The sequence below is a fragment of the Strix aluco genome, chromosome 1 (genome assembly GCF_031877795.1).
Source record: "Strix aluco isolate bStrAlu1 chromosome 1, bStrAlu1.hap1, whole genome shotgun sequence".
Taxonomy (NCBI): Eukaryota; Metazoa; Chordata; class Aves; order Strigiformes; family Strigidae; genus Strix; species Strix aluco.
The window spans coordinates 14,034,753-14,061,940 of record NC_133931.1 but is presented as its reverse complement, the minus strand read 5'-3'; the positions used below and the strand labels follow the sequence as shown (position 1 = coordinate 14,061,940).

Sequence of the window (27,188 nt, the reverse complement as noted above, 5' to 3'; positions counted from 1 at the left end):
TGGAAACTTTGGGTTTAGTCTGCAAAGAAAATATTCCACAGAGAGACTGTTAGGTTTGCAACAAATTCCCCAGCATACACTGAAGAAGCATCTTCATCTGAAGCACCTAAATGGTGGTGAAAGCAATTTTACTGAGTGAGCGCTATTTGGTAATCAAGTGGAATTTTTCTCTGTGAATGTCTCTCAGTCCCCTCACCATCACAAGGGTACCCACTGTATTAACAGTTATTTGCTGACTTTCAACTTACAGTGGTAGAAACAATGTAGATTATACTCATTTCTTAGGAACTGGACTAGACTGATGTCCAAACAGGGGGTGTATATATAACTAATGAGCTGTCACAGTTGATTTAATTTCTATTTGCCACCAGCTGGGCTTTAATAAAAGGCATATATCAGTGGAGTTGCACTGCATGCAAGTAAGGAAAGGATTTGGTTCTGTAACAGACTTGCTCATACCACTGTGTGCTGACACCAACTGATCTGCAGAGCACATCACACACTGCCTTCTCTACCCAGAACAACTAGAGAAGTCATTTACTAGTTTTTAAATGTCTATGTTAAGGAGAAGAACTCTTTCCCTGCATTGCCCAAAAGACCTCTTATCTTTTTCCTTCTTTAATTTTTCTTTTATATTCTGGTTGTAATAATGCTGAATACTGGTAATGCAGGAATACACAGTCCAGACTACTTCACAGTGAATTCATCACCAAACAATGGCAAAAATGCTGTTTCAAGGAGCAGTGGGGTCAGTTACTTGGGAAAAAAAAATTAATTTCAGAGGCATGGTAGGAATTTGATTTAACCTTTAAAAGATGCTGCCTGAAACTTTAGGACCAGAAGATGTGATTGGTGTGGTCAATACATTGACCACAGTTCCCTGAAGCAACTCTTTCAAAGCAACAGGGCAAAGTGTATTAATGCTAGGAAAAAAAAATTGTTTCGGCCACAAAAGCTGCACCTCTAGCAAAGCCACAGCCAACCTCAAAGAACCTTCTGCAGCAAAGCAAACCTTCTGTAGCTGGAGCTGTGTCTGGGCTAAGCAAAGAGCACTTGACTGTAGCTGGTAATAGTGGTAAATAACCCCTTCAGATTGAGACGAGGGTGGAGAGTCTCACGCTACTGCACAAATAAGAGATCATGGGCTTGAAGAACAATTAGATGTCTTCCAAGAAGAAACACCACTGTTGCTGATAGGCAGTGCTGCAGTAGGACTCAGGGGAAAGAAGGGGACATGATCTACAAGCATGGATGAAAACTAATAGAGAAATGGGACAAATAAGCAGGGCTGCTGATAGATGAGCTCTGTCTTGCAGATGAATTGTCACGGGAGAAAGTCTCTCTGGAAGAGACAAATAGCAGGTCCACCTCATCTAGTAGAATGTGTCTCAATGTCTCTTTATTTTATACATCTACTTTTTGGCTTCCATGATCAAGAAATCCAAGGGATCACTGCTTAGTTGCCAAGTGAAGCAAAACAGAAGCCAGACTGTTCAACAACCATGACAACAAAACCACAAATTCGCTCTGGATCAATTATTGGCCTCTGAGTGCTGGGAAGAGAGCATCACCTGGGAGCCAGCCTCCCCGAGATACTGCCAGCCTCTTCGGGGACAGCGGGCATGGGCCACCTCCCAGCACTTTCACTACTGGCAGTAAACTCATCTTCCCATTGAATGGACTAGAGATCGATGGGAAAGCTGCATGTAAATGATAAGAAGAAGTAACAACTTCAGCTTAACTCTGCCTGATTCCTACTACAGGAAGACAGGAATTTCCATCAGCAGAAACACATATGAAAGCTAGAAGTGACCACAGGGTATTAAAATAGCAATGTCTGCATGTACAGCTTAAGCACTGAAGCCCAGCCTCAGCACCTACCAACACTGAGATGGGGCAACTATGATGGCAACCCACCACCGGAGGCTCAAGCCATGGCTGTAATTTGCAATTTGCTGCCATACAAGTGACTACACAAGGTGCAAGAGGGAGAAGCTTCAAATACACCAGCTGAAAATCCTGCTCATTGACTAATGGCAGGTCAAGCCAGATTAGAGCTGTAAGACTGAAATCCAATTTGCAGACCCACTGATAAGCAAGGGAAAGCCCAGCACTAAGCACAGAACAGCCAGGCAGGAAAAAGGGTATCGAGGTTGTCACTGGCTCCACGCCATAACATGAAGACCGTGGGGATGAGGAGCATGGCAGGAAACTGAAACCCTTCCATATCAACTTTCCTCATTTGGCAGACCTCAGGGGTGTTGAAATTGCTCTCCAACATTATTTAGCAGCAGTTTAGATGTCAGCATTTACATACCTTTACATACAGACACACATAAAACATGATTAACTGTTTGCCCTCCTCTGTCCTGCCCTGCAGCACTTACACTGCTCTTGCTTTCCCTATAATCTGCAACACATTTCTTGGAGCATTTCTCTTTCTCCATCTCCTCAGTGCTTTGATTTTTCTCTTTTTTGCAAAAATGTTCACTAAATAGAGTCTGCTGCAATTTTCACACTCTTGGTTGTTCGCTCCACCTTGTTGTTTGGCTTCTTTCTCCATCACCTTTTCTAATTTGTTCTTCTCCCTCCCCTCCATGTGTTTCTCAAAGCAGTTTTTTCTTCTTGTTCCCCCTCCCCTGATTCATTTCCAATTCCTTTGCTCTTTTCTATTCTTCAGCCCATTCCTCTACAGTTGAAGCTGGCTGGAAAAATCAAAATTCTTTGACTTTTTAAAAACTCCCTTAACTGAAGCAGTGGCTGAAAAAAAAAAACCAAAATACAGCACAAAACCCCACCAGCATATCTTATTTTTCTCCATTAACTCATTATTTAAATATTTTCACAGAAAGACTGGTTAAAAGTTTGTTAAGCAAATATCCAGCTGAAAGCGTTCTGCCAGCCTCGGTTACGGCCACCTCCACACCACGCACATCCTTCCTCACCACCCACTCACCGTGACACATTTTATTCCTGTCAGGTCACATTCGGCCTTGTTCACACATACACAGACACGCTAAGTTTTATTTACACTCACATATCTGCATGCACGTGCAGACACTTTTCTTGAGTAACATGTGCAGGAGCTTTGCCCATTCCTATTCGATTTGTGCTTGAGATGGGAAGGACACCAGGAGCTCACTTGTCCAGCCCAGAAGGAGAGAAAGCCCCATGTCATTATGTCAGACAAAAGATGCAACTTGTTTTTCAAGAAAATGAAACATGACTTAATCCCAGATTCACGAGAACCTGCACAGATTGAAGGTCAATCACAACATGCCGTAACTATCCAGTTCTACACTGGTATCTCAAACACCCTGCAGGAAAACTCAGGGGTTTCTACTCTGTCCCTAAATCCTGGCACACTCCCCCAGCAATTCACTTCTCAAACTGTTGCCCAGAGACTACAGCAGGTCCTTAGGACATTAGAAAGCTATTTTAACATGATTTAATGGAATAAAAATTAAACCTGAAGTAAATAAAAGTAAATGAACTTCAAAGTTCAACCTAGTTTGTTGATGTGTTTGTGTAAGTGAATACCCTTGAGGTTGCTGTGCAGAAAACGGCCTTTGGGTTGTTTAGTGGGGTTTTTTTTCTTCCAAAAAGCTTAGCTGGTGATTTAACTCAAAAGAAACCAAAATGCTCCTCTCTACAGAAGGGATGGTCCTACAGACGTGTCTGATCTCAGCGGCCTTCCAAGAAGGCTGAGAAAAAACTCAGTCTAAGACATAAATTCATATGACCCAGAGCAAAATGATGATCTGTTCAGCTGGTGGGGAGTTTCACAAATGATGGAAAATAACTATTCCTAATAATGAAAAATCAAAATAAAAACTTCACCCTTTCTGCCTAGAGGATTCAGAGCTCCAGCTCCTACAGGGTTGGAAAACTGCCTCTTATCAAGACAGATGACTGTAGCTTCCAAAATGCACCAGCAATTGCAGAGCTGCCCAAAAAGCAGATGAAGTAGATGATAGACTGTCAGACAGCCCAGCCTGAACCAATTATTAATTCTAGCAGTTAATGATTTGCCCCAAAATTCTGTTATAAGAGAAGAAATGCAGTCTTATGAAGGTCTCTCATCTGACACCCCCAGCCCTGAATGCATTGACCCTGGCTACCAAGGAGGGTCCCACAGCCATGCAACTCTTAAAGAGGACATGTTAATATATCAAGGAGGAGAAGGAGGTCTTTTCCATCGCCCAACCATTCATCCCTCCCACCACTCCACTCCTCTACCCCACACCCAACTTCTTCCCTCTTTCTATCCTCAGGGTATTGAAGGGGACACCGCAAATGCCTTTTTAGCTAAATCTCCTAACTTCTCTCAGCTTAAAAAGAGAGAACATTAGATAAATCTCAAGTGCCACCTACTTGTTCATCCCTTCCCAGTAAAGAGCAGATTTTGGGGCAGATTAGCAGATACAGTAGCATAAACAAACAAGAACATGACAAGAAACATCCAACTTTACACAAGAGGAGGATTTGGATCCTTAACAGTAAAATAGTTGGGAGCTAAGGTTAAAAACCCACGTTCACCTTGATCTTAAATTCATGACCCTCTGTGGGCAATGATGTAAAAGGCTTCACAGTGGTAATCACCCCTTTATAACAGACCATGCACACTGCAATAGCATAGCACAACAGGGTGGTTTAAGGATGACAGGAGAGTCAACCAGAGTTTCACCCTGATTATTGTCATTTTTATTCTTTTCTGGATTTGAATTACATCCTTTCAAGTTGCTTTACTTTAGTGTTGGATTGTTGATTTCTTCCCTAGTTTAACAGTAATCTAAACAGATAATAAACACAGCCCACCAGGGGAAAAAAAAAACACAACAACACACAGCAAAAGAAATTCTTGATATAAATCAGGATTTTTGACTTTAGCAGGCTCAATGACTTCTTCAAAAGACTTACTGATATTCAAATAGTAGAACATGTCTGTGCCAATAATGATAATTAAGTGCTATATGCCTTTCATCCAAGGATCTCAAGCTGTAGCTTGAGCGAATTTGTAGTGAATTGTAGCGAATTACGTATGGTCTCTCCATTTCACAGAGGTTTTGTCTACAGCCAGAGAGCAGCAAAATAACAGCACAAGGAGCAAGGCACAAATTCCTTGGGGAGGTATGGAGGGGGATTTTTTTATGCTGGTAATGTGCCTATTATAGTATCTTTACCTTTGCTCTATCCCCCATGCATATGCAAGTCCTTTCTCTTTCTTTTGCCTACCTACAACATATGGTAACATAAAAAAGACCCAAGTTTCCCAATCCAGAGGCCAGTCCTGCTGAATCTGTACCGTCCATTAGGAAGAGAAGATTTCCTCCACCCCTGAAAGCCCTACAGAACACTAGTGTCCCCAGGGCTGACACAGCTCCAGTGTCCATCACCTCCTTATTCCCAGGTCTAGGGCTCAGCCTTTGCCCAGTACCTCACCCCATCCATGCCAGTGTTGTTGGCTGAGCCCAGTGTTATCAAAGTATTTCTTAAGAGGTAAGAGGCAAAAAGCAAGACAAATGGACCTACGCTCCACAAGAGCAGCCATAACTCATTCTCGGTACCACGGTCACTCTCTGCAGCAGTGCCCTGCCCTCTACAAGCCCCACGCCAGGTACGTGACTTGGGCGATTTGCTCCCTCATCAGCAGAGGAAAAAAAAAAAACAGGCTGCAAAGCTGCACACCTAAACGACACTCCTCTTCAAGGAGAATACAGCCTTTGCTTTGCATACCAGTGGCTGCTTGTGTCTGGTAACATCAAAGCATGATCCTGTTTACCAACTAAGAAACAGGCAGGGTGAAGGCATGAGCCAGCCCACGCTTTCATCAACAACACATCCAGACTCTTCTGCACTGCCTAACACTTGCCTCCCTGTGCCCTCGGTCACCCTTAAATTACACCAGCATGAGCTTGAAGAGGTGCAGGAGCTAAATGTCTGTCATTCCAGAATAGAATAAAAGGGAAAAAGAAGGGAGAGGGAAGAGGGGAGAGGGGAGAGGAGATTTCAGTTGGAAGGGACCTACAACAATCATCTAGTCCAACTGCCTGACCAATTCAGGGCTGACCAAAAGTTAAAGCATGTCATTAAGAGCATTGTCCAAAAGTCGCTTAAACACTGACAGGCTTGGGGCATGGACCACCTCTCTAGGAAGCCTGTTCCAGTGTTTGACCATCCTCTCGGTACAGAAATGCTTCCTAATGTCAAGTCTGAACATGTCAAGTCTTGTAGTCATTTTAAAGAAACGTGCTTTTGATTAGCAGTGAAACTGGGAGTGCTGGCAGGTCCTAAACTACACACGGTCATCTTCCATAGACTTTTATTGAAAAGGCATGGAGTTTCTGCTAGTACTCCAGACACCACCTTTATAAATGATCAACCATCCTTACAGCTGAAAATGCATCAGAAAAACGTTCAAGACGATCATTTTGGACAGTGCTGTCCTATACTAATGTCACAGCTCTCTGACTTCTACTTAAAGATGCTTGTCTTTCATCTTCACACTCTTCTGCTAACTTCTTACTTTTGTTATCAGCATTCAGGGCTCAAGTTTTTTGGCGTAAGGACTGGTTTTCACTACATCATATTAAATCTGTTTGAAACTCAGTTTTTATTTTAAAGAAGTTTCAACTTTTGTTTTCATGTCTTATTGTAACAAAAGCAAATACATCCAAATTCACCAGAATTTGTTTTATATTTAAGATTTTGAAATTTCATTTAAGAATCACACAGGGTATTTTGTGCTTACATAAACTGCAAGAATTACATGCTTATACACCCATTAAAATTCAAAATGTTAAATCTCACTGACCCTGTTACTATGCATTACTGACATATTATTAAATAATCTAAGAAAAAATATTAAAAAAGGATGTGTGCAAAAGGAATCAATTTAGGGAGCAACAGCTTTGCAATAAATCTTGCAAAGACTTCTTTCAGTGAATCAGTACTTCCCAGTGCAGAAAGAAAAATTATTTAAGCAATGAAGCAGCTGAAGTCTACAGCTGCCTTTGGAGTAAGCAGGTCTCAGTCTGCCTCGCATCCTCCTGTCGTCCAGGAAAGCTCAGGTAATTCCTGGCCACAGCTCAGTGCACAGAGCCCAGGATGAATGCATTCCAGCACAATTCTTCTACCACCTTTTAAATGTACCTGCTGAATTCTATCTTCTGTTCATAATCCTCAGTCCAACCCTGAAATGGACAACAGGTGAGAAAAGTTCCTCATCTGCTTCTCCATGTGTCCTCCGTGTGAAGTCTATGAAATGCACCTGTACTTGCTGCGGTGCTGCCACTGCGTGCAGCTGACAGCCAGCACCACCCTGCTGGGAATCTCTCCTTGGCTCATTTTTCCTAGCTGCAAAACCAAATCAAATCTTTCCCATCAGAGGGCCAAATCCTGCCAACAAGTAACTTGATCCTTAAGACTGGATCCCTGCTGAAATTCCCTGTAAAGATCACACTGTTCTGGACTCCTGTCACTGGAAAAACGTGATCTGTGCGCACTAACCGCTGGCAGGATCAGGCCCATACATCCTGGGTTTGGCTGAATGAAGTGCAAGCTGGATTTTAGGGTGATTTCAAAAGCAGATGAGAAAACATTTTCACTCCATGTAGCACGGCCTCATTCCTCCAGGGAATGTCATGTCTCCTGTGCTGTGTACAGAAGTACCTTTGTATTATGTCCCAAGACTTTAGAAGCACCAACAGAACAAATTTCACCTCAGAAACCTATTTCCTTTGGGTTTTTCTCTCCTATTCCTTAATATAATCACCAGAAATTGATGAAAAGCTTTTCATACTGCAGTAAGATTTACTGTTTATTGGTATTACTAGCTGTGACCATTCCCACATGTCCCTTCATTGGGAGGGGCTTGACATTAACCCTTAATGCTGCCATCAAGGACACTTACCAATAAAAATGCAGGCAAACAACAGATATAAGTAGCAATTATTTTAATCTATTTTCTTCTGGTCTAAAATATAACTATGGCCCCTTTGTCTAGAAGTAAATAACATAGGTGCCACTAAGATACACTGCCTGTTTTCTCCTTTTGCCATGTTTGTACTACTAACAAAATTTTCCTGCATTGATTTGTATTAAGGATCTTGGTATCTCACAGCTTTTTTAATCAGGTAACAGCAAAGACAATTCCCTACCTCCTTCAGAATGAACCCAGAGGCAGGTTAGGTAAAGGAGACATCTGAGAACCGTTGGCTCTAAAAGCACCAAACTTCACTCCTGCTCTGAAATAACAGGCTTACCAAACCATCTGTCAGTAGACACAGACTTAGGAATCTCTTAACTGGGGCCAGTCTTCAATGGAAAGCAGAAATCCAATGCAGGGCTACCAGCTCTAGTGGGAAAACCGTATGTGTAACTTCCTCCGTGCCTGTTAAACTCATATTTCACCCCAGCTTTCTAAGAACTGGAGATGATTCAGTGCCAACAAGCAGGACCCAGAAGGATCATTTTCCTTCTGGGTCCTTTAACATAGGTATCTTCTTATGTTGAACATCAAACCAGTTCAGCCTGGTCCCACAACCCTGCTATGATGTGATCTCTAGCCTGCACTGGAGAAATATCTGCACTGGAAAACTCATGCTTTCTATGTCCACGCTTGGTCTTAGATGAAAATTAGCTCACTATAGTCCAAAGGAGCCCTTTTATGGACAGCATATGCTTTGACAGCCTGCCAGCAGTACTCTTCTAAAGCCATCCAGCAAAGTGACACCATCGGTTATAAGATCTATGTGTGTCAGGTCACTGGGTTATGAAACAGAAGTGTCATAAGCATGTTTGGGCTCTACTGTGAACGAAGATCAAATTATTTTTGTGGAATCAGATTACTACCTTGGGATATATTCCAGTGGGAAAAGGTCGCTGCATTGTAATAGCACTTCTACTGGGAAATAGTTCCAGTATTCAGAATTGTTAAAAATCCCTGTAATAGGTGAAGATGCAAATCGATGGGATGCTACTATTATACTGCAGCTAGCACAATGGTGAGGTACTGTGTGTTTGGATGGAAAAATCCAGCTTAGACTGTACATTGCACTGTGTTGGACTATAGTAATAATCAGACGTCACTCTTTCCACAGGAAATGACAGCAACACAAAATGAAAATCATGAAAATAAGCAATATGACTCTCCCACGCGTTACTTCCTAGTAACACCTAAGAACACACACATTTGTAGCACATTTTGAAAAAGCCAGTTTCATCACAGAAGTATGAGCAATGAGTGTGTATCCCTCTGAATCAGTCCTCCTGGCCTTCAAACAAAACTGAGGACCAGGAGAGTGACAGAACCTGGGAACTACAGTACAGTCAAAAAAAAAAAAAAAAAAAAAAAAGGAAAAAAGCTGAAAGAATTAAGCCAACATGTGTAAAGTGTTGTTACATTGTTGTGATTCAAACAATGGAACCTGCATGGGTACTTTTAAAATACACTCCATGGCAGAAAGAACGACAAACTCTCAGCTGTCAAACCTCAGTATCTTAAACTATACAGGTATATGTGGAAAAAAAAGTGCCCAAGATCAATAATCACCTTGATTTAAACTTGAGAAAGACTGCTAGGGTAATTGCTGTTTCACAATTGCACTTCCATAGTGGTCAGTTATCACTGACTATGGTGGTAACTACTTGGAGAGATAAAGAGAAGAAGCAAAGTAAAGTAACACTAAACAGTAAAGTATAAGGGGGGAAAAAAAAACCATTAAAAGAAGGTCAGACAAATATAAAAAAGAAAGAAGGAAAATTACACAGATACTGATAAAGGTTCTGAATTGCAGTGCAAGAGATTACAGGCAGTCCGTCATCCCCAAACCCCCTTCTGCTCTCCCCTCTTCTCCTTATCCTTCTCTGCAAACGAAAATGTAACTTTTATTTATGCCTATACTTAAGTGCTGAGAATCAAAGGCATTACACCCAGCTTTTGGGCAAGCCAGCACACTGCAGAAAAACAAAAAGGCCATTATTTGGATGGAGGAATCAGTCTGTATTACTGACTTGACTGGCCCCTTTTTTATTAGCAGCTGTTAGAGCAAGGATGAGAGTGTGTTGGTGTGGTGCAGCTGTTCTACATATGTTATAAATAAGGGTTGGTAAAAGCTCATCCTATTTTTAACATTATGAAATAAACCAAGAAGTCACAGAAATTCCCCATTAATGCCTTGTAAGTGGAACTTTTCTCCTATTCTTGACTTTAATGACCAGAACTGAATGGATAAAACAGGCTATTCTTAAAATAATATTCATTAAAAAAGAAAAGAGAATGCAATTTAGTGGAATTAGATCAAGCCAGCCCGGATAATGTAACCAATTAGTGTGTACAGTGTCTTTTCCTTCAAAAGCAGACACTTAATCAGGATGAAAACAAACCCCTGAGATTCCATTTCTAAAAAAAATGTTGGATTACCACACTGAAGAGTTTCTCTAGCACAACCCAAAATCTGAACCCAGCACCACGCGGCTCAGACACCACCACCCACCCTTCACAAACTGGTGCTCGCTTGCCCCTCACTGGGTTGCTGTGTGCGGCCAGAGCCCATTGCCAGCTCCTGCTCACCAACCCCAAGCTGAAAAGGTCAATGACAATTCAACATGAAGGCAAAAACCCAGCCCCAGGCAAATCCCCCACTCACCTGTTTTCGGGGTCTGACACCGTCATGTTGCGTGTCACGTAGCACATCTTGAGAGGTATTGTCTTCTTGTCTCTGTGGATGGAGAGCGAGAGCTGCGACAAAGGGTCAGTGGAGGCGCCACCCAAGCGGGGAGATTCGGGAGGAGGCGTTTCCCACCCGATTTCTGAAACAGGGGAGCCTTTCTTCACATAGGGGGTTGCTTCTCTCATGTATTTCACTATGGAAAAGAAAAAAGAAAGAAAAAGGAAAACAGTAAATAATCAGATATTCAGTAGTTGCATCCCGTGTGAGTTCTCTGAACTGGTATCAGCCCTCAGCGCAGCTTATTATTTCTACTTGTCCAGCATCACAGCATTGGAAACTGTGCAAATAGGGAAGATTGAGATCTGACTGCTGCTAATCTCAGTATGGTGCAATGAGTAAAATGAGGGAAAAGAACAGAATAAGCGAAATAAGAACACATAGATAGTGTAGGACCAGGAGAGCCATACAACCTCTACTTGACAGGCTATAAATCCTCATGCAGCAATTCCTATGTACAGAAGCTATGAGCTGGCTGAGATATAGGGAATTTTTTAAGAAAGACATTCAATCAAGTGACAGTGAATCTATTATTCCCCTACCTAAAATGTTCCAGCAATACTCCCAGTGCTGCAAACTCACATCTCGCTTCTGGTTCACGCCTGTCAGTGTCCCGCCACTGATCTCAACAGCTATTTCTGCTTGCTGGGAAGAACTTTTAGCTGATCTACTTGTACATATATATATATATATATATGGAGTAAACAAAACCCTGTTCACCTCAGCCTTCTCTTGAGGAAATAAAATTGAGTTTGAGTCTTTTGTGAGAGTGGAGGTGCCAGATTAGATCTCTTCTTAGTCTTTTCCAATGTTTTTTTCCAGTATGGATAGGAAAAGTAAATGTAGGATTCCCAAATGATCTTAATGGATTCAAAAATCAATACCTCTTTTACACTTATACCTCATATTCCCCTCTTTATGCAGGCAAATATTGCAACGTTTTCCCTGGTTTTGAATTCTTTTGGCAGTTCATGATCACTTTTGCTTCTGCTTTTCATGTGCTTGGCAAATCTGCCAGCCAGAGCCTCCTTCTCCTTCACAAACCTGATGGAGCTCAACCACGAAAAGACTTCATGTTTAAGCACCCTGGTTAAACATATACATCCAACGTACACAGCTGTGGTTGCCTAACTGGCTATTGCCGCTTGATTGTACCCATGACTCAAACGGCGATGACACGAACCAAAAGGGCAGGAGCACTGTGAACTTATTTGGAGAAGTTATTAAAATGCTGTGAGAGAAGTTTTCAAGGAAACGGTGCAGATCATCGTGTTAGCTCGGCTGAAGAAGCTGGGAATGAGTGAATAACAAAAAGATGGGTAGGTGACAAAAGGGCATTGTGGTGAAGGAGGTTAAATTAGGGAAAGCAGAATGAAGTTTTTAAGTTCAAAGTGAAAGCAAGGGAAGTGTATTCAGAGGAGTGGAGAAGAACAACGGTGTTTCTGTCAAAACCACAAATAAGGTGAGTAACTTCAGCGGCACTATTTTCAAGGCACTTCATAACAGCCTTACCAAGAGAGTACAAAACTAGAGTCTAGGCTCTGAAAGCATTTATTGCCATCTCTTCTCTAAAACACCTTAATGCACATCTTGCCATTGTTCTCTCTCTCCTTTTTAAAAAAACCTGTTAACTTCAATTATAAGGACTTCTGTGTTGAAGTATTTTACAGGATGTTCCTTTGTGAGAAGGATCATTTGTGATTTACCAGAAATGCTGTTCTACCCAACACTGCTGGTTTGATTTTTTTGCCCCATACTACTCTGAGTAATTCTTTAAATTAATTTCTTCCCTGCTCAGGGAAGAGCTGGCATGGGATTCTACCGGGCTTCTAGAAACTATTTAAGGAAAAAGGTGTTGAGATTGATTATTTTGATCTTTTTGTAGACACCTACCTGAAGTCCATTATTTAAAAACCTGTGTCATCTAACTCTCAGAACCAGTGCTCATTCTTGGGTACTTCATAAATTGCCTAATTTTCAAAGGTGCTGAAAATAAGCAGTTTTAGCCAGTGTCATATACATACTGGTTTTAGCAGTTGGCTTCAGTTTGAATGTACTCATAGCCTTTGTGAAACAGAGACTGAACACATACAGATGTGGTGAATCTGTTCCTGTTTACACTGAACGAATATAACTTTGTCATTAACTTAGATGGGAGGAACAGCTGAAGCTGTAAAAATCATGTTTGACTCCAAACAAAATTTTGTTCCCTTTAGAATTAGAGATTATCAATTAATCTGTTGAAAAACTTAATCCAGTCAGCTTTTGAACTCCGTTACAGTGATGTGCCAGCAAATGTGATGCTAAATAAAGGTCCAGGTCTCAACAGTGTAGCTATTTCATCCATTCTATTTTTATCCTTTTTCAGCTGCAGCTATAGGCATTCGCCTTGAGCATCTTTTAATTAAGGGAAAGAGAGAGGGGCAGGGGGAGGAAGGAAACTGAAGTGAAAAATTTGGCTCTAAACCTAAGCAGGAACACAAAATGTGAATTTAATTCCCCAGAGACAGGGACAGAAGAGAAGGGCCGTCCCTTCCATGTGCCAAGAAGCCAAGTTTCCATGCGACGCACCAGTGAATTCATGGCAGGCAGCTGCAGTGTTTCAGAAACTCCCATGAAAGAGGAAGCAGGAGCTGCAGAGAGCAGAAACACAATCCTCTTTCCACAAACTGAGACTCAAACACCATGAAAGCCAAGAAAATTACTGTGAGGAAAAATGTCCTGTGAAAACTCCTGACACCTTCTGAACTCCCAGACATCTACATTCTACTCTCAACAGGAGATGGTTGCTCAGCCCCAGAGATTTACATGAATAAAGACCCATTAATATACTGATAAACTGGTGAACACCATCTTCCTACAAAATTCTACAGGAGAATTAAAAAATAAAGTGAATACAGGTTTTCTGTCCAAACAAAAAAGGATTTTAGCAGTTTTCTACTAATTACTTCCTACTTCCCACTAAATACAAGCACAGCTATCCAGATTCATCACTGAATTCTGCTGGGTTTTACAAATCAGACTTTATGGCTCTTGCATATTCAAATGTGTTTCATATTTTAAAAGTCCCCAAATGGATACATATAAATACATAAATGGAATATGGGAGTGGAACAGGTGGCAGAACTTGATCCATTTATACAATTTTTTGTATTATTTAAATTTCAGAGCCACTGTTTTCCATTTGCCCCATCAACACCCATAATTACATGTCCATAGCCAAATCCAGTTTATTAATTTAGCTGAAATAAGGCACACACTGTTCAGATGATTCATAAGTTTTATCAGCTATTATTTCCTATTCACCTCTAAATTCTGGATGCAAACACTGCAGAACACTCTGTTTTATACCAATGCATCAGTAACCCTACTACATACACAGCAATTTCTGGTGACCCCACACATGTCTACATTTTGCAGTCTGTCCATTAACCAGTTCTTAATCCACATAGTAGAAAACAAAGTTGATATCAGTATGTATTAGAGGCATATTCTTATTCCACACTGCACTATCTCAGAATCTTGGATGCAGCAAAGTTAATGCATAACTGAAGTTAGACAATTCACTTCCATCATCAAGTTTTAAAACCAGAAAAAATATGATACAGACTATTGGACATTAAAGTAATAATGTGGACAAAATTCTGTTTTCAGACCATTACACTCAAGAGCAAGATTTCCCTTTGGATACAGTAGTACAAATCCAGGTACCTACTGAAAAAAAAAAAAAGCAGCTATAGAGAACAATGTTTTTATACATTGCCAGTGACACTACCTAATGGATTAAACCCCCAAAACATTTAATAAAATTAAATAAGGCATGCCATTGTATAACAACTCTGAATTATGTATAACTATTCTATAGGCATGTGTATAGATATGTGCCTTCAGAATAGATACACATCTAATATATATACAAATAATAAATATGTATTTATATAAAAATGCTGCATTCCTTAAGACCACCAAAATACACCCTGCAAATACAGAAATCAACATGCAGGAAGTGAAATCATTAGAATTTTTTATCATTATTATAACTCAATTTACTGATAGACTGTAATTTCAGTCGAAAGTTGTCTAAATTCATCCATTTGATGCTACAGCTCAACCTCAGAGATCCTTATATTCAGTACTAATTAACGATCCATGCCCTTTTGGTGCACCACTAATAAGAAACTGCGGTCAAGCAATTAAAATTCCAATCTCCAGAGTGCCCCTCCCCACAAAGAGAAGAGGAAGGAAAGTGGCAATCAAATGAATTAATCCACGGGTACACATTGAAATATTTTGCATTTATTTTTTTTATCTGAAAGACAGGCAATGTAGCTTCCAAGAAAGCACTTCATTTATATTCACTTCTGCCAAGTCCCAAGTCTCCACAATTAATCCTTTGTTACTGTTCACAGATTACTTTTGGGGGGAGAAGAAGCAGGCTTTTAATGAGAAAAATACTACAGACCAACTTGGTCAGGTTCTTGGCCAGACACATTTCTGAGGAACTGGGACTCTTCTGACACATTCAAACTGTTCCCTAGGAGGGAAGACAAAGACCACTGAAGAGAAGCCTGCACTCCCGAGCAAAGCTCTTTGGTTACTACAGGAATGAGGACAGGATGCGTAGGTTTACAGTGTGAAAGCAAAAGGAACAACATGCCCAAATCTGCTCGAAGAGATATGTTCAAGGAATTCCCCTTTACAGAGGAAAACCACAGTCTCCTCCTTATGCATTTGTTCTCTCCTAAGTAACTACTAGAGACAACAATACTCTTTCAGGAGGACCCAGAAATGAGGAGCTAGGCAAGTCCTCCACCATACTTAAGATGTTTTAGGACTGTAGGGATCAACCTTTGGAGTCACCAAAGCCCACAAATTGAACGTGATGAGATCAATTGCTTTCACCAGTTTATTCAATATGAAGGGACTGTTTGACTGGTCTGTGCTGAAGCAAGTACATCAGACCATCTGAAAGAGTATTGCGGGCAGCATGGCATACAAAAACTTTTCTTGCAGAAATGATTCTTGGTTAGTTTGAGAAGAGCTGCTAATGCAGAACTAGAGGAGGCCCAACCTGCAGGTATGCAGTTCCCACCTGAAAAGGAGGAAACAAATGAAGACAAACACTTCTGAGGTTGTAGATAGCACCACTACAAGTCCAAGTTAACAACTCACAGACATCTAACAGCTGCTGAAGTGATACTCTCCCAAGAAAAAAAATAAGTGAACGGTAGCAAAACCCAGAAGTAATCACTGCGGGTATGTGGTCTTCAGAAGGTCAGATCAGCCAAGCAAGTCAGTCACTCAGCACGCTTCTGTCATTTTGCTTTATGAAACACCAAAACACAGAATTTGCAGTCTAGCAGTTTTGGTAAGGCACAAACCAAAATGACCCAAATGGTTTCAAAGCTAGTTGTAACTGAAAGGAGAAGTATTGCCATTAAATTTATAAACTGTGCCTAAGCAATGCCAACATACATGCAGAGTATTTTACACTACTGTCAATGGAACTGAGATTAACAGAACTGGAGAAAGGTCTACTGTATTAAAATTAATTCAGGATCATGATACCAGAATTTGTCTGCTAGGTTTTATGTTAGAGCTCAAATTTCCACTAAACTCAAGCAAACCACATGCCCTAAAGTGAAGATAAAAATGAGTTGAGAATCTGTCCAGCTGCTGGTGCCATCATCAAAACTAAGACCCAAATATTTGAAGAAAAGAGTTTATGAATCAGATCATTCATGAAGATGTGTCGTATGACTCTTCCAACAGCTTTAAGGTGGGCATAAACAAAAAAACAGTGAACAGTACTGCTTATGAGTGTTTCCACTCAATTTTTTACAGAAATGTCTGTTACTACGTTCAGACAAGTAACAGCCATTAACATCATCTGCTTTTCCCCAATGCTGTAAAGGATTTGAAATAGTAAACCTCTAGATCTGTCAAGAGCATCAGATCTCTACTTCTGGGAGATGGTGCAAATTAGTTAAAATAAACACCCTGTGAGAAGATAAATCCCCTTTATGCTTTGGCCATGTCTCATACTGTAGTCAGACTAAGCTGTTTTTAAATTAATACAGCTGAATTCAGTGTATGGCCATTCATCCCTTAAAGATTGTCTTGGATCTAAAATATAAGGATCTGGTTTTAAAATCCTTTTTAAAATGCATTAAATGTATGCGCTTATTATACTTTTTATATGGAAGACATGAATGAGTGTTTTGAAAGAGTAACTTCAGAAAGATCCAGGGGACAAACATGCCTTTAAGATGAAGTTTACCTGAAGGGAAGGCCTTAGCAATTGGTGCCAAAAAAGGCTGCTGGTAAGCAACTAGGCTTCAAGTTCAAGCTTTCAGTGGGCTACAAACAGGCTGGGTGAAAAAGGTCAACAATTGCATTTTAAAAATATAAAGAATACTTCACAGTGTTCCTTTAAATTAGCAGCTGCTTCTATAAAAATGGTGAACCAATGTTAAGCAGTGCTATAACCAACATCACATGCTAGCACCCAAAAAGTGAAGGCAGTTCCTCTTCAAAGCACCTTGCAATCAGCGGTTTTGCATGGCTAAGAGAATTTCTTTACCAATGAAGTAAGAAGACTTGCAGTCCAGACAGCAGACTGAGGTATCAGTGTGTCCAGGCCCCCATCAAATGGGAGAAAACAGGAGAAAATAGGCTGCTCTCAAGGAAGCAGTCTGTGAACCTCATGTTTTTGATAACCTGAATAGGGCACAGTGACCAGCCACACTGGTCATCCATATCAGGTCTCAAAAAACATAACTTGGCACCAAAGATGTCTTAGAAGTCAAGAAACTGTAGGAGGAAACTCAGCAGTGAGTCTTGACACGAGCCATGGGCAGTCCCTGCGAACACCTTCTCATTCCCACCTGCACCAGGGACCTCCGATTTCAGCACTTGTGGAGTAGGAGATTACATTCCTGGGCCATCCCATGCTTCTGTGTAACATCAAAAATTCTTCAGAGAGTTACTTTTCCTCAGTTTCCCTTCCTAAGACTTTGCCTGTGATGTGGGCTGATTCAGCCACTGATTCCCTAGGCCTGATATTCCCCTTCAATACACACTTCTTCAACCATTTCTGAGTTTCCTCAGCTTCTAGGGAGTGAAGGTTTTAAATGTCATCTTATGCAGCCTATCAATTTTGTCAACTGCAAAACCTAGTGTTAATCCATTTTCATTCCTCCACAAAGCCACAGTTTTATACTTCACACAGAGCAAGCATGAGCAAAGCACACAACTTACTCCCCTCCAGCCTATATTAGACAGCCTGAAAGCTTTACTTGGAGTCAGCATTTCCTACCCACTTCTCCCTGATGTCACTTGGAGCTGGTCACTGCTAACCGTCCCCTTTCAGCTCCTTTGTGAGTTACATTACTGGATTCTAATAATAAAGTCCATGTTTGAGGCTAACAGCACACATGCTCAAGGAAGCAGTACCAGTTTCAATGACAGGATGAGATTTTTGTGTTTCTGTTTAAAATAGATTAACAGAAACTAAACAGACACAAAATTGTGTCACACAGAATCACAGTGAAACCTGAGGCTGGATCACTGGGCTGGTTCAAAGCTCTAAATACGTGATACTTGCTAGCACTTGAGCTGATGGAGCAATCGAAAGCAGTCACAGGTTTTGGTAATCTGGTACACAAAAATTTCAAACTGGTAAATTAATAATAAACTAAAGACATTGCTCAATACTTTCCATTATAATTTCCATTACTCATACCTACTACACTGAATGTGTTACAGTTTTCTTCAAGTGATTTGGTTTATTTTAAATTTCAGAGTTTCTGTTTCAACAAATTGCATGTATTCAGTTCTAGGTTTTGATACAACCCTAACGATAAATGCATGAATTTTAGTGGCAAGGTCCCATAAGCTATTCATCTGTTTTCCAAAAAAATTACGTACTTCCGCAAAATAAATGCAGACGTATCTTTTTCTTCATAATCTGAAAAACAAAGTTTAGTTTGTAAATATTCTGTAAACCCCCGAAGTACAATGTTTGGTGAACAAGGAGATGCTTACAGCTTGGTCTAGAAGGAGACACTGATGCTATCTCAAAGAGCTTGATTCAAAAGAAACACTACTCAGTGGGGAACAGGCAGCAGCTACGTTGCACAACTGTCTCTAATAAACTAAAAGTTGAAAAAGACTACTGTCAAAACCTACAAGCAGTAGCTACATAACTTACTACATATTTATGTAAAATGTGACACAGCTCATTTGCTACATTGTTATGTGACATTATGAACTCAACAATTAGAACTATGCAAATCTTTCATAATGGAAGTAGAAAACATCTGAAATGGGCAATTTGGGAGCTAAACATGGAAATTAGCAGTCACATTTTGACAAAAAGCACTGTGGGACCTGTGAGTCACTCACTGATAATCAAACTGGAGCTTCTGCTTGTCTCCAAGGCAGAATGCTTCATGAGTTTTAAAAAAAAAAAAAAAGGGGGGGGGGGGGGGGAGGTTTTAGTCACATGATACTAGGACTAGGTTATCATACTCCTTGTAACTCTACTTGAAGTACAACAGAAAAATGTGTAAAGCAGGGAAATGGAGCAAAGTACGTATGTTCAATGGACTTGCAGTACTCAGATTACTAAGGACCATATCCTACCCAATATTGACACATTATATTTTAAAATATTTTATCTAAATCTCAGGAATAAGTTGATTCAGAATTTCTCATGTGCTGCTCATGCTTGCTGTTTCCTCCTCTCTGTTAGTATTTATAGATCCCTCTCCAATCACCCACATGCTCAGATGGAATTCAAGGTGTCTGGCATCACCAGCATGCTATAATTTTTCTATTTACATGAGTAATCTCAAGTGTCAGAACAAATATTTCAACCGCTAGCTATTATGTGAAAAATACATAAGGGCATTACAGTTTTAGAGCATGCTGTTATTTCAGCAGTCACACAAATCATTAAGTAGTACAGGATAGACTGAAAATGGCACTCACTGAGGGAAATTATTATGCTGTGTATGATTGTACCTGTTTTACAGATGGCTAAACTGACACAGGCAAGTTAAAATGCCTTCCTCAAAGTCACGCAGTAAGTCAGTGACAAGAGTTCTCAGCACTAAGTTTCTATCCCTTTACGTCTTTTCATTTTTGAACAACCCAAAGGGATCCCAAGTGCCAGTGAAAACTGGATTCACAATGTCTACAATCTTCTCCCTGCGGGAAGACCTTGAAGACCTTCCAAGATTCCCCAGGATTTATTTTGAAGAGCAAGGCTGCAATCACTTGCAAAATTTCGAAGTTCATTGTTTTCATTCTTCACTGGACAACACCAAGAGCTTTGAAAATGAACAAACTCAGGGCACTCATTCAGCTACAAACTTGCCACATCTCCTGTGGCTGCACTATTCATCAAAAGGCATCAGATCACCATACAAGTCCCTATTTTTGGGAATCCTTTGGTTTGCAACCTTACCAACAGGAGAGACCAATGGCCATATCCAGAACACTCAAGTGCCAGTGATTATAAATACTTATATGTATATGCCTACAGCTATATAAATACAATAGATAGATAAATATAATATAAACATGATTGAAGTTCAGTGACTTGGACTGAAAATTCCTATGAATGCCCATGTGCCTGCCTACCTCTCTCTCCTTTTCTCATTTAAACTGGGAATAACAAAGTTTGGTAAATTTGGAGAAGCATCCAGTCAGTTCTACACTGCAAGCCCACAGGAATCACTTCACTCCATCAAAAACCACCATCTCCGGTCTGCCGCACCATCACAGTTCAATGGGAGAAGCACAACAGCTCCTCTGACAAGACATAAGAACATCTGTACAATAGTCTTAAGATTTCTATGTAACTAAGAAATAAAAAGAAGCACAAGTCCAAAGAGGTCCCTAAATTGGTCATGGGGAACTGGGATGTTTTACTGATCAAGGGTGGACACAACGTAGCAACTCTATTCTCACTTATTTCGGTGTGGCATGATAGCTCAAGACCACCTTTGTCTGGTTCTGAAGTCCAAGTACAGTCTCAAACTGCCTCTTCTTCATCTATTTGCAAGATAACCCAGCAGGCGAGTGGCAGACCTGGAATGAAGTCTGGCTCTACACCTATCTCCTGGTCTACAGGCTAGGAGAAAACCACCTGAAGCAGAGAGATTGCTTGCTGAGGCACTGGAAGGGAGACCAGACCTCACATGACACCACCCCTTGTATTTCAAGGGGTGGAGGAAGCAGGACTATATGTCCATCAAGGGCAATGAAAAGAGAAGGACAATGATCTGCTCGAGGGTAGGGAGGGAGGCTCTGCAGAGAGACCTGGACAGGCTGGAGTGATGGGCTAAGGCCAACTGTAGGAGTTTCAATAAGGCCAAATGCCGGGTGCTGCACTTGGGCCACAACAACCCCCAGCAGCGCTACAGGCTTGGGGAGGAGTGGCTGGAGAGCTGCCAGTCAGAGAGGGACCTGGGGGTGTTGATTGACAGCCGGCTGAACATGAGCCAGCAGTGTGCCCAGGTGGCCAAGAAGGCCAATGGCATCCTGGCTTGTATCAGAAATAGCATGGCCAGCAGGGACAGGGAAGTGATCTTACCCCTGTACTTGGCACTGGTGAGGCCGCACCTCGATTACTGTGTTCAGTTTTGGGCCCCTCACTACAAAAAGGACATTGAATTACTCGAGCGTGTCCAGAGAAGAGCAACGAAGCTGGTGCAGGGTCTGGAGCACATGTCGTACGAGGAGCGGCTGAGGGAACTGGGGGTGTTTAGTCTGGAGAAGAGGAGGCTGAGGGGAGACCTCATCGCCCTCTACAACTACCTGAAAGGAGGTTGCAGAGAGCTGGGGATGAGCCTCTTTAACCAAGTAACAAGCGATAGGACAAGAAAGGTTTAGACTTGTCATTAGGAAGCATTTCTTTACAGAATGGGTTGTTAGGCGTTGGAATGGGCTGCCCAGGGAGGTGGTGGAGTCCCCATCCCTGGAGGTGTTTAAGAGTCGGGTTGACATAGCGCTTAGGGATATGGTGTAGTTGGGAACTGTCAGTGTTAGGTTAATGGTTAGACTAGGTGATCTTCAAGGTCCTTTCCAACCTAGATGATTCTGTGAAATTAAGCCACATCCTTGTGCCTCAGTGCTTGGGTATCCATTTGAATAGAGCCCTTTTCTCCCAGAGTTTTCTCTCAGAATAAGCCACCAAAACCCTAAAACAAACTCCAACAATTAAAAGAATAAGCACACTAGTCATTAGTACCAGCTAAAAGGTATTCAGAAAGCACCAGCACTTTGAGCACAGGAAATTCTAAGAATTGCAGCACCCAAGGAGACCACGACTGAAACCTGTGCTGCCATAGGACCATGGAACCATGTGCTGCTCTTTGCAGCTCAAAGTCTCTTACCAAGATGACAGCTCTTCTATTCTCATCCCCGAAGAGCTGTACTTACTGTATCTTAAAAAATGCCCATGATCCCTGATGGAATATGGTCCTGCCAGAACTCCAGTGCATAATGGAATTTGGGGGTGAGAAGAACAATTTTTTTTTTTTTGACAGTTTTATTATTTTTAAATAGCCTCATTTAAAACTATTCTGTAGACAGGATCTCAGAAATTACTTAGTAAACACAGGGAACAAGCGAAGCAGTGAAAATCCTCATAAAAATCCTGAATTCAGAAACTGAATTTTTCTCATACATTCTCATTCAAATTTATTCATTTCTCTACAAACAAAATAGTATTTTGAATTGACATTTTGATTTAAAATGTCTTTTTAAGTTCAAACTTCTTTTCTAATAAATATCACATGGAGTGTCCCCCAGCATCCATTTTGTAAGATGGAAAATTCATACAGTTATGATTCCATTAGGTTTCTTGCAGTGGACTCGGCATTTAATCAATGAGAGCAAAGAGCATCTAAATAGGGTTAGGCTTCAAATTCCTTTCAGTGAGACGTTAAATCCCCATTAGCTTTGAGCCATAAGCCCCCGTGGGTTTAGCATGCAGCTTAAAAGATAACTCTGTGAGGGGTCATGGCTCTTTACTGTAGTACAGAAAGCCTATTTCACAGATCACCCTGCAATAATAATGTAAATATAATCCTGTTTCAGTGGACACTTTATCCTTCCAGAAAACAAGCAATGTTTTCTGTCCCAGAAAAAAATCACATTAATCTTCAGTTTAAGGGCAAAGTAATTCACTGCTTCATTCAAGCCCTATTACAGAGAATTACCGAGACTTGCCTGGTACCACGCCGATGCCGGGGCCAGCATGGTCCCCCCACTTCTCTGTAGGACAAGACAGACACAGGTTGCTCTCAGCAGCTGCTGAACAGCAAGTGCAGTTGACTCGGCACATCAAAATACATTTGTGCACTATGCCAAATGCCAGTTTTGACTGTTCCAGGTCAAAGTCAGGTTAAAATAGTACAACCTATTGTTTTTCACAGTCTGCAAACTGCCTGCCAAGTACTTTTTGGTCAAGTAGTAGGGGAGGCTGATAACAGAGGTTGGAAAAGAAACTGGCAATTCCCAGCTGAGCTGCAAAGGACCCTAATGAAATGCAACTCCAGTTCAAATCATCACAAAGACAACCATTTGTTTAATCGGTTATAAGAATGCTAATTTGTTTGTATCTCAAATTTATTTGCCATTTGTACTACTGGAGCACTTACCAGGATTAGCAAAGAACCGGGGCATGACAGCCTCAGATGCTGTGCAAACACAGAACAAAAAGCTGGTCCCCTCCCAAGAAGCTTAGAAATCAAGTACATGTTCAGAGACAATAGGGACATGACAAGGAAATAAGCAGGCAGAAGAGCCTATGGTAAAAATGATGAACATATCTCCCAGTGTTGTTACAGTTGTATTGTATTCCCCTGTAATGGAGACAGCTGGAGCAGGTGCTGTTTGTAAAAACACTAGAAAAACATGAGGAAGAAAAGGAAATACAAGTAGGGTGGTACAGCTGCTAGGATGCATTTGCAATTAGTAGTGGCAAGAATTTTCCCTGTGTTGTTACCACTGCTGCTTCCCATGCAGGGATTACATCAAGACAAACTTTCAGCACCACCTCAGGCATAAAAGGTTTTTTCACTGGAGCTGTTGCTTGAATTCCGCTGACAGATATAGATATAAAAGCATTTGTCTGAAGCAAGGACAGCTCAAGTAACTGGGAGCACCTAGCCAGACGGGGATGCCCACCACAGCCTGTACAGACAGGAGGACTGCGCTTGAGGCACATGTAATGCAAAGAATACGTGTGCAGATTCACTGCAGCTCTGCTGAACCTCACACTTGCTGGCTTGGTCTCACATAGTCAGACCAATTCCCACAAAAGGAAAGAAAAATCCTCCCTATGTGTCTGTCCTGCAAGTCCTGAGAATAATTCTGTTGCAAAAGTAAACAAGCTTGCAAGGTGAAGGCAGACTGAAAGCAAAGGATAGCGTATGTGCATGCTTGCAATTAGCATAACTGGTTCTCTTCATGCTCCAGTGTAGGGTACCTTTGAAAAGAGGAGCTGAAAGCACAGCCTTCCCATCCAGATCATCTATGCTTTTAACAGAGGCTTGAGGATACATAACAGGGATAACAATCTGCTAGAGGCTTGTTTGCTTTATTTAGTTCAAGGCCAGGTCTCTCTTGCTACTTGCAGAGAGCACAATCAGATGATATCTGTGCTGTCTTCCCCCCCCGCCCCCCGCCCCGTTTTTTCTCTTTTTTTTTTTTTTTTTCCTTAAACTGCAGTACTGATGGGCACAGAAAAAAAAATCAAAACGAATTTCTGCCTCAAAAAGCTTCTGATCTCAGGGTCACTCACAACTTCTGCCAAAGGCACTGGGTTCATCTTCATCAGGAATTAGCTCAGGTCCAATGGTCAAAGCTGAAGATGTGTATAAAGAAGGAAAGAATGGGAAGCAGGGGGAAACCTGACCCTGACAGGTAGCTGCATGAGCAGCTGCTGAATTCCAGTACACCAACTGATATCCTAAATGGAACCACTGGAAAAAAGTTTTGACTTCAGCTGTACAGGACCATGCCTCAGCACAGATCACAAACACCAGCCTGTCTGTGTCCCCGCAGTCAGGGTCTCTTCTCTCATCTTGCACACCAAAGGCCATTAAGAATATTATCGACGTATCTCTGAAGCTGACCTTTGGGCTTATTGCCATAGTAGGTTTGTGCTCCAGTTTTTAAAGGACAACTTTAAAACTCTAGATTTCAGCAAATGTCAGAAACTTGTAAACAATTCAATATTTATACTGTGCTCATCTCCAACTCTTTGAAGACTACTTCTGCAGTTGCTCCCCTTGCAGAGGCCGTAAGAGGCTGAAGTAAAGTTGGTGGCAGATTAAGAGCCTAAGGCAAAACTTTTGAGGAACCCTAAAACCAATCTGACTGGTTGGTTACTGTATTTAAGAAAATAAAATGGGGAGCTGGGAGATTTTAAGCTAGCTCATGGCAGAGGTACACCTGTGATATTTACACCTTTTCTACCATAGGAAGTGTCAGAAACTCATTCCCTCAGTGGGTAAATAATGGCCCATGAGTTACCAGAAGTTAGGTGCTGAGAACACTGGAGTGCTGTATACACTCTTTGTTTAACTAAGGGTTACTCTGTAACTCTTATTAAATGCATGATAGATTAGAGAGTGTACAATCCTATTAATTGCAAAGAGGGCAGACCAGTTCAGAAATATGTGCCAGTAAATAGAGTGCTTCTAGGTCACTTCAGCTTCCTCAAGACTGTTTTTCACACCATTTCGGTTGCACTGCCTTGTCTCAGTCCACCAAAGGGCCAAATCATCATCTCCTTCAGAGGCAGGATTAGAAGACTCATGGGATTCTTCCAGATGAAGAATCTTTAGGTTTTTTAGATTTCAAATCTACATCTTTGAACTATGGTGAATGATGCCAACATGTTCATGCCAGAAATTCTAGCTATCTACCATTACATAGAAATATTACCTCCCTGACAAAATCTCTTTACAACATTCAGAGCATTGACTACGTATCAGTATTTTCAAATCACTTCACAGCAGATCAGCACCCACCACAGTCAGATCAAGCTGTGGCAGTAGGTCTGTGCCAGTCCAGGACCCCTCCATGCAAAGAGGAGCCTCTGATAAAATGGCAACAAGGTGCCCATGCCCGTGGCCCATCACCACCCCTCTGTCATGCACAGGGAGCTAGAAGAAAGTAAAAGACAAAATACATGTAATTAGAATTACATTTTTAGAAAGGGATTGTGGATATAATGGAAAAGAAAACTTTACCAAATGAAGGACACAGTATCCTAAAAAGAAAACAAAAAACAAAAAACAAAACACACACAACAAAAAAACCGCAAACACAGAACAAACAGAATGGTTGTTGGGGCTGTTGCTGAGATGTTACCTAACAGGATGAGCAAACTCATTACAGCCTGGCTGCCTGCTTGATATTCTCCACTTTGTTATAGTCTACAGTACACTTCCAGAGAGTTAGCTGCGATGGTGAATTCCAGCTATATTCAATATGGGCAGTAATTAAATGGTTATAAAAATGTGAAGCTGAAATGCTGACAAGCTCTACAAGCAGCATTATCAGCAGTGATGGTCGGGGAGTCAATCTGTTGCACTTCTCCAACGGTTTAAATAATGTTTGCCAGGATCCCCCAGTCAACACTTTCTCCCCCTGTCTCTTTGCATATCATGCCGCAGTAATCGCACAGACGCCTGCTGTGCTCAGAAGATGGAAAGCTCAAGAGGTTATTCAGGAGAAGAAAAAACCCAGCAATAGAAAACCTCATGCAATTAAGCCACATTTCACCTTCCAGCAAGACTAAGCTGATGGGCCACCAACAGCTTGTCTCCCAGCCATGCATCCCCCCACCCCTACAGCACTTCTAATGATCTTGCTATTTCCTTCTTATGATCAGAAATAATCAGTTTTTAAAATATACACCAGGGGTGTGTGGCTGACACATGCCCATTAAGCTCAAGAACAAGCAGGCACATTTACCCTGAAATTTGTGACCAGGGTCTTCTTGGTAGACAAGATCCTCCTGAACAGCAGGGCTGAGGGAAAAATGGGCTGTGCTACCACCTCAGCCCTACACTTCTGACTAAAAGTCATTTCCCAAATCTTCTAAAATGTTCTTGTAGCACCAGGGCCTCTTCTTCCCCCAGGAGAGAAGTGAGGAAGGAAGGCCCAAACACAAAGGGATCCGCTCCACCGTCCCCATCCCCCTTCATCCCTCTGCTTTACAGCTGTCTGAGGTCAAGCATCTGAATCCACACTGTGACAAAAAGCAGGCTCCTTTGGCATGAGCTATCACATTTAGAAGCATCTTTGTTTTTCTTTAAACTCAATAGTTGCTCCTTAAGCGGGAGGAAATGGAGTTTGCACCCACGCACACCCCGCTTCCCAGGTCTGCTCAGGCCTTCCTACTCACCACTCCGGGCATGCACAGAGAAA

General features: G+C 41.5%; 1 protein-coding gene across 1 annotated transcript in view; it reads right to left on the bottom strand.

Moving 5' to 3' along the window:
* The window catches only part of SNTB1 (syntrophin beta 1), a 115,561-nt gene that overhangs the window by 46,367 nt on the left and 42,006 nt on the right, over positions 1-27,188 (bottom strand). The window contains exon 2 of the mRNA XM_074848136.1: positions 10,650-10,866. Coding sequence (XP_074704237.1) covers positions 10,650-10,866 — 217 coding nt within the window. The remainder of the gene's footprint in view (positions 1-10,649; positions 10,867-27,188) is intronic.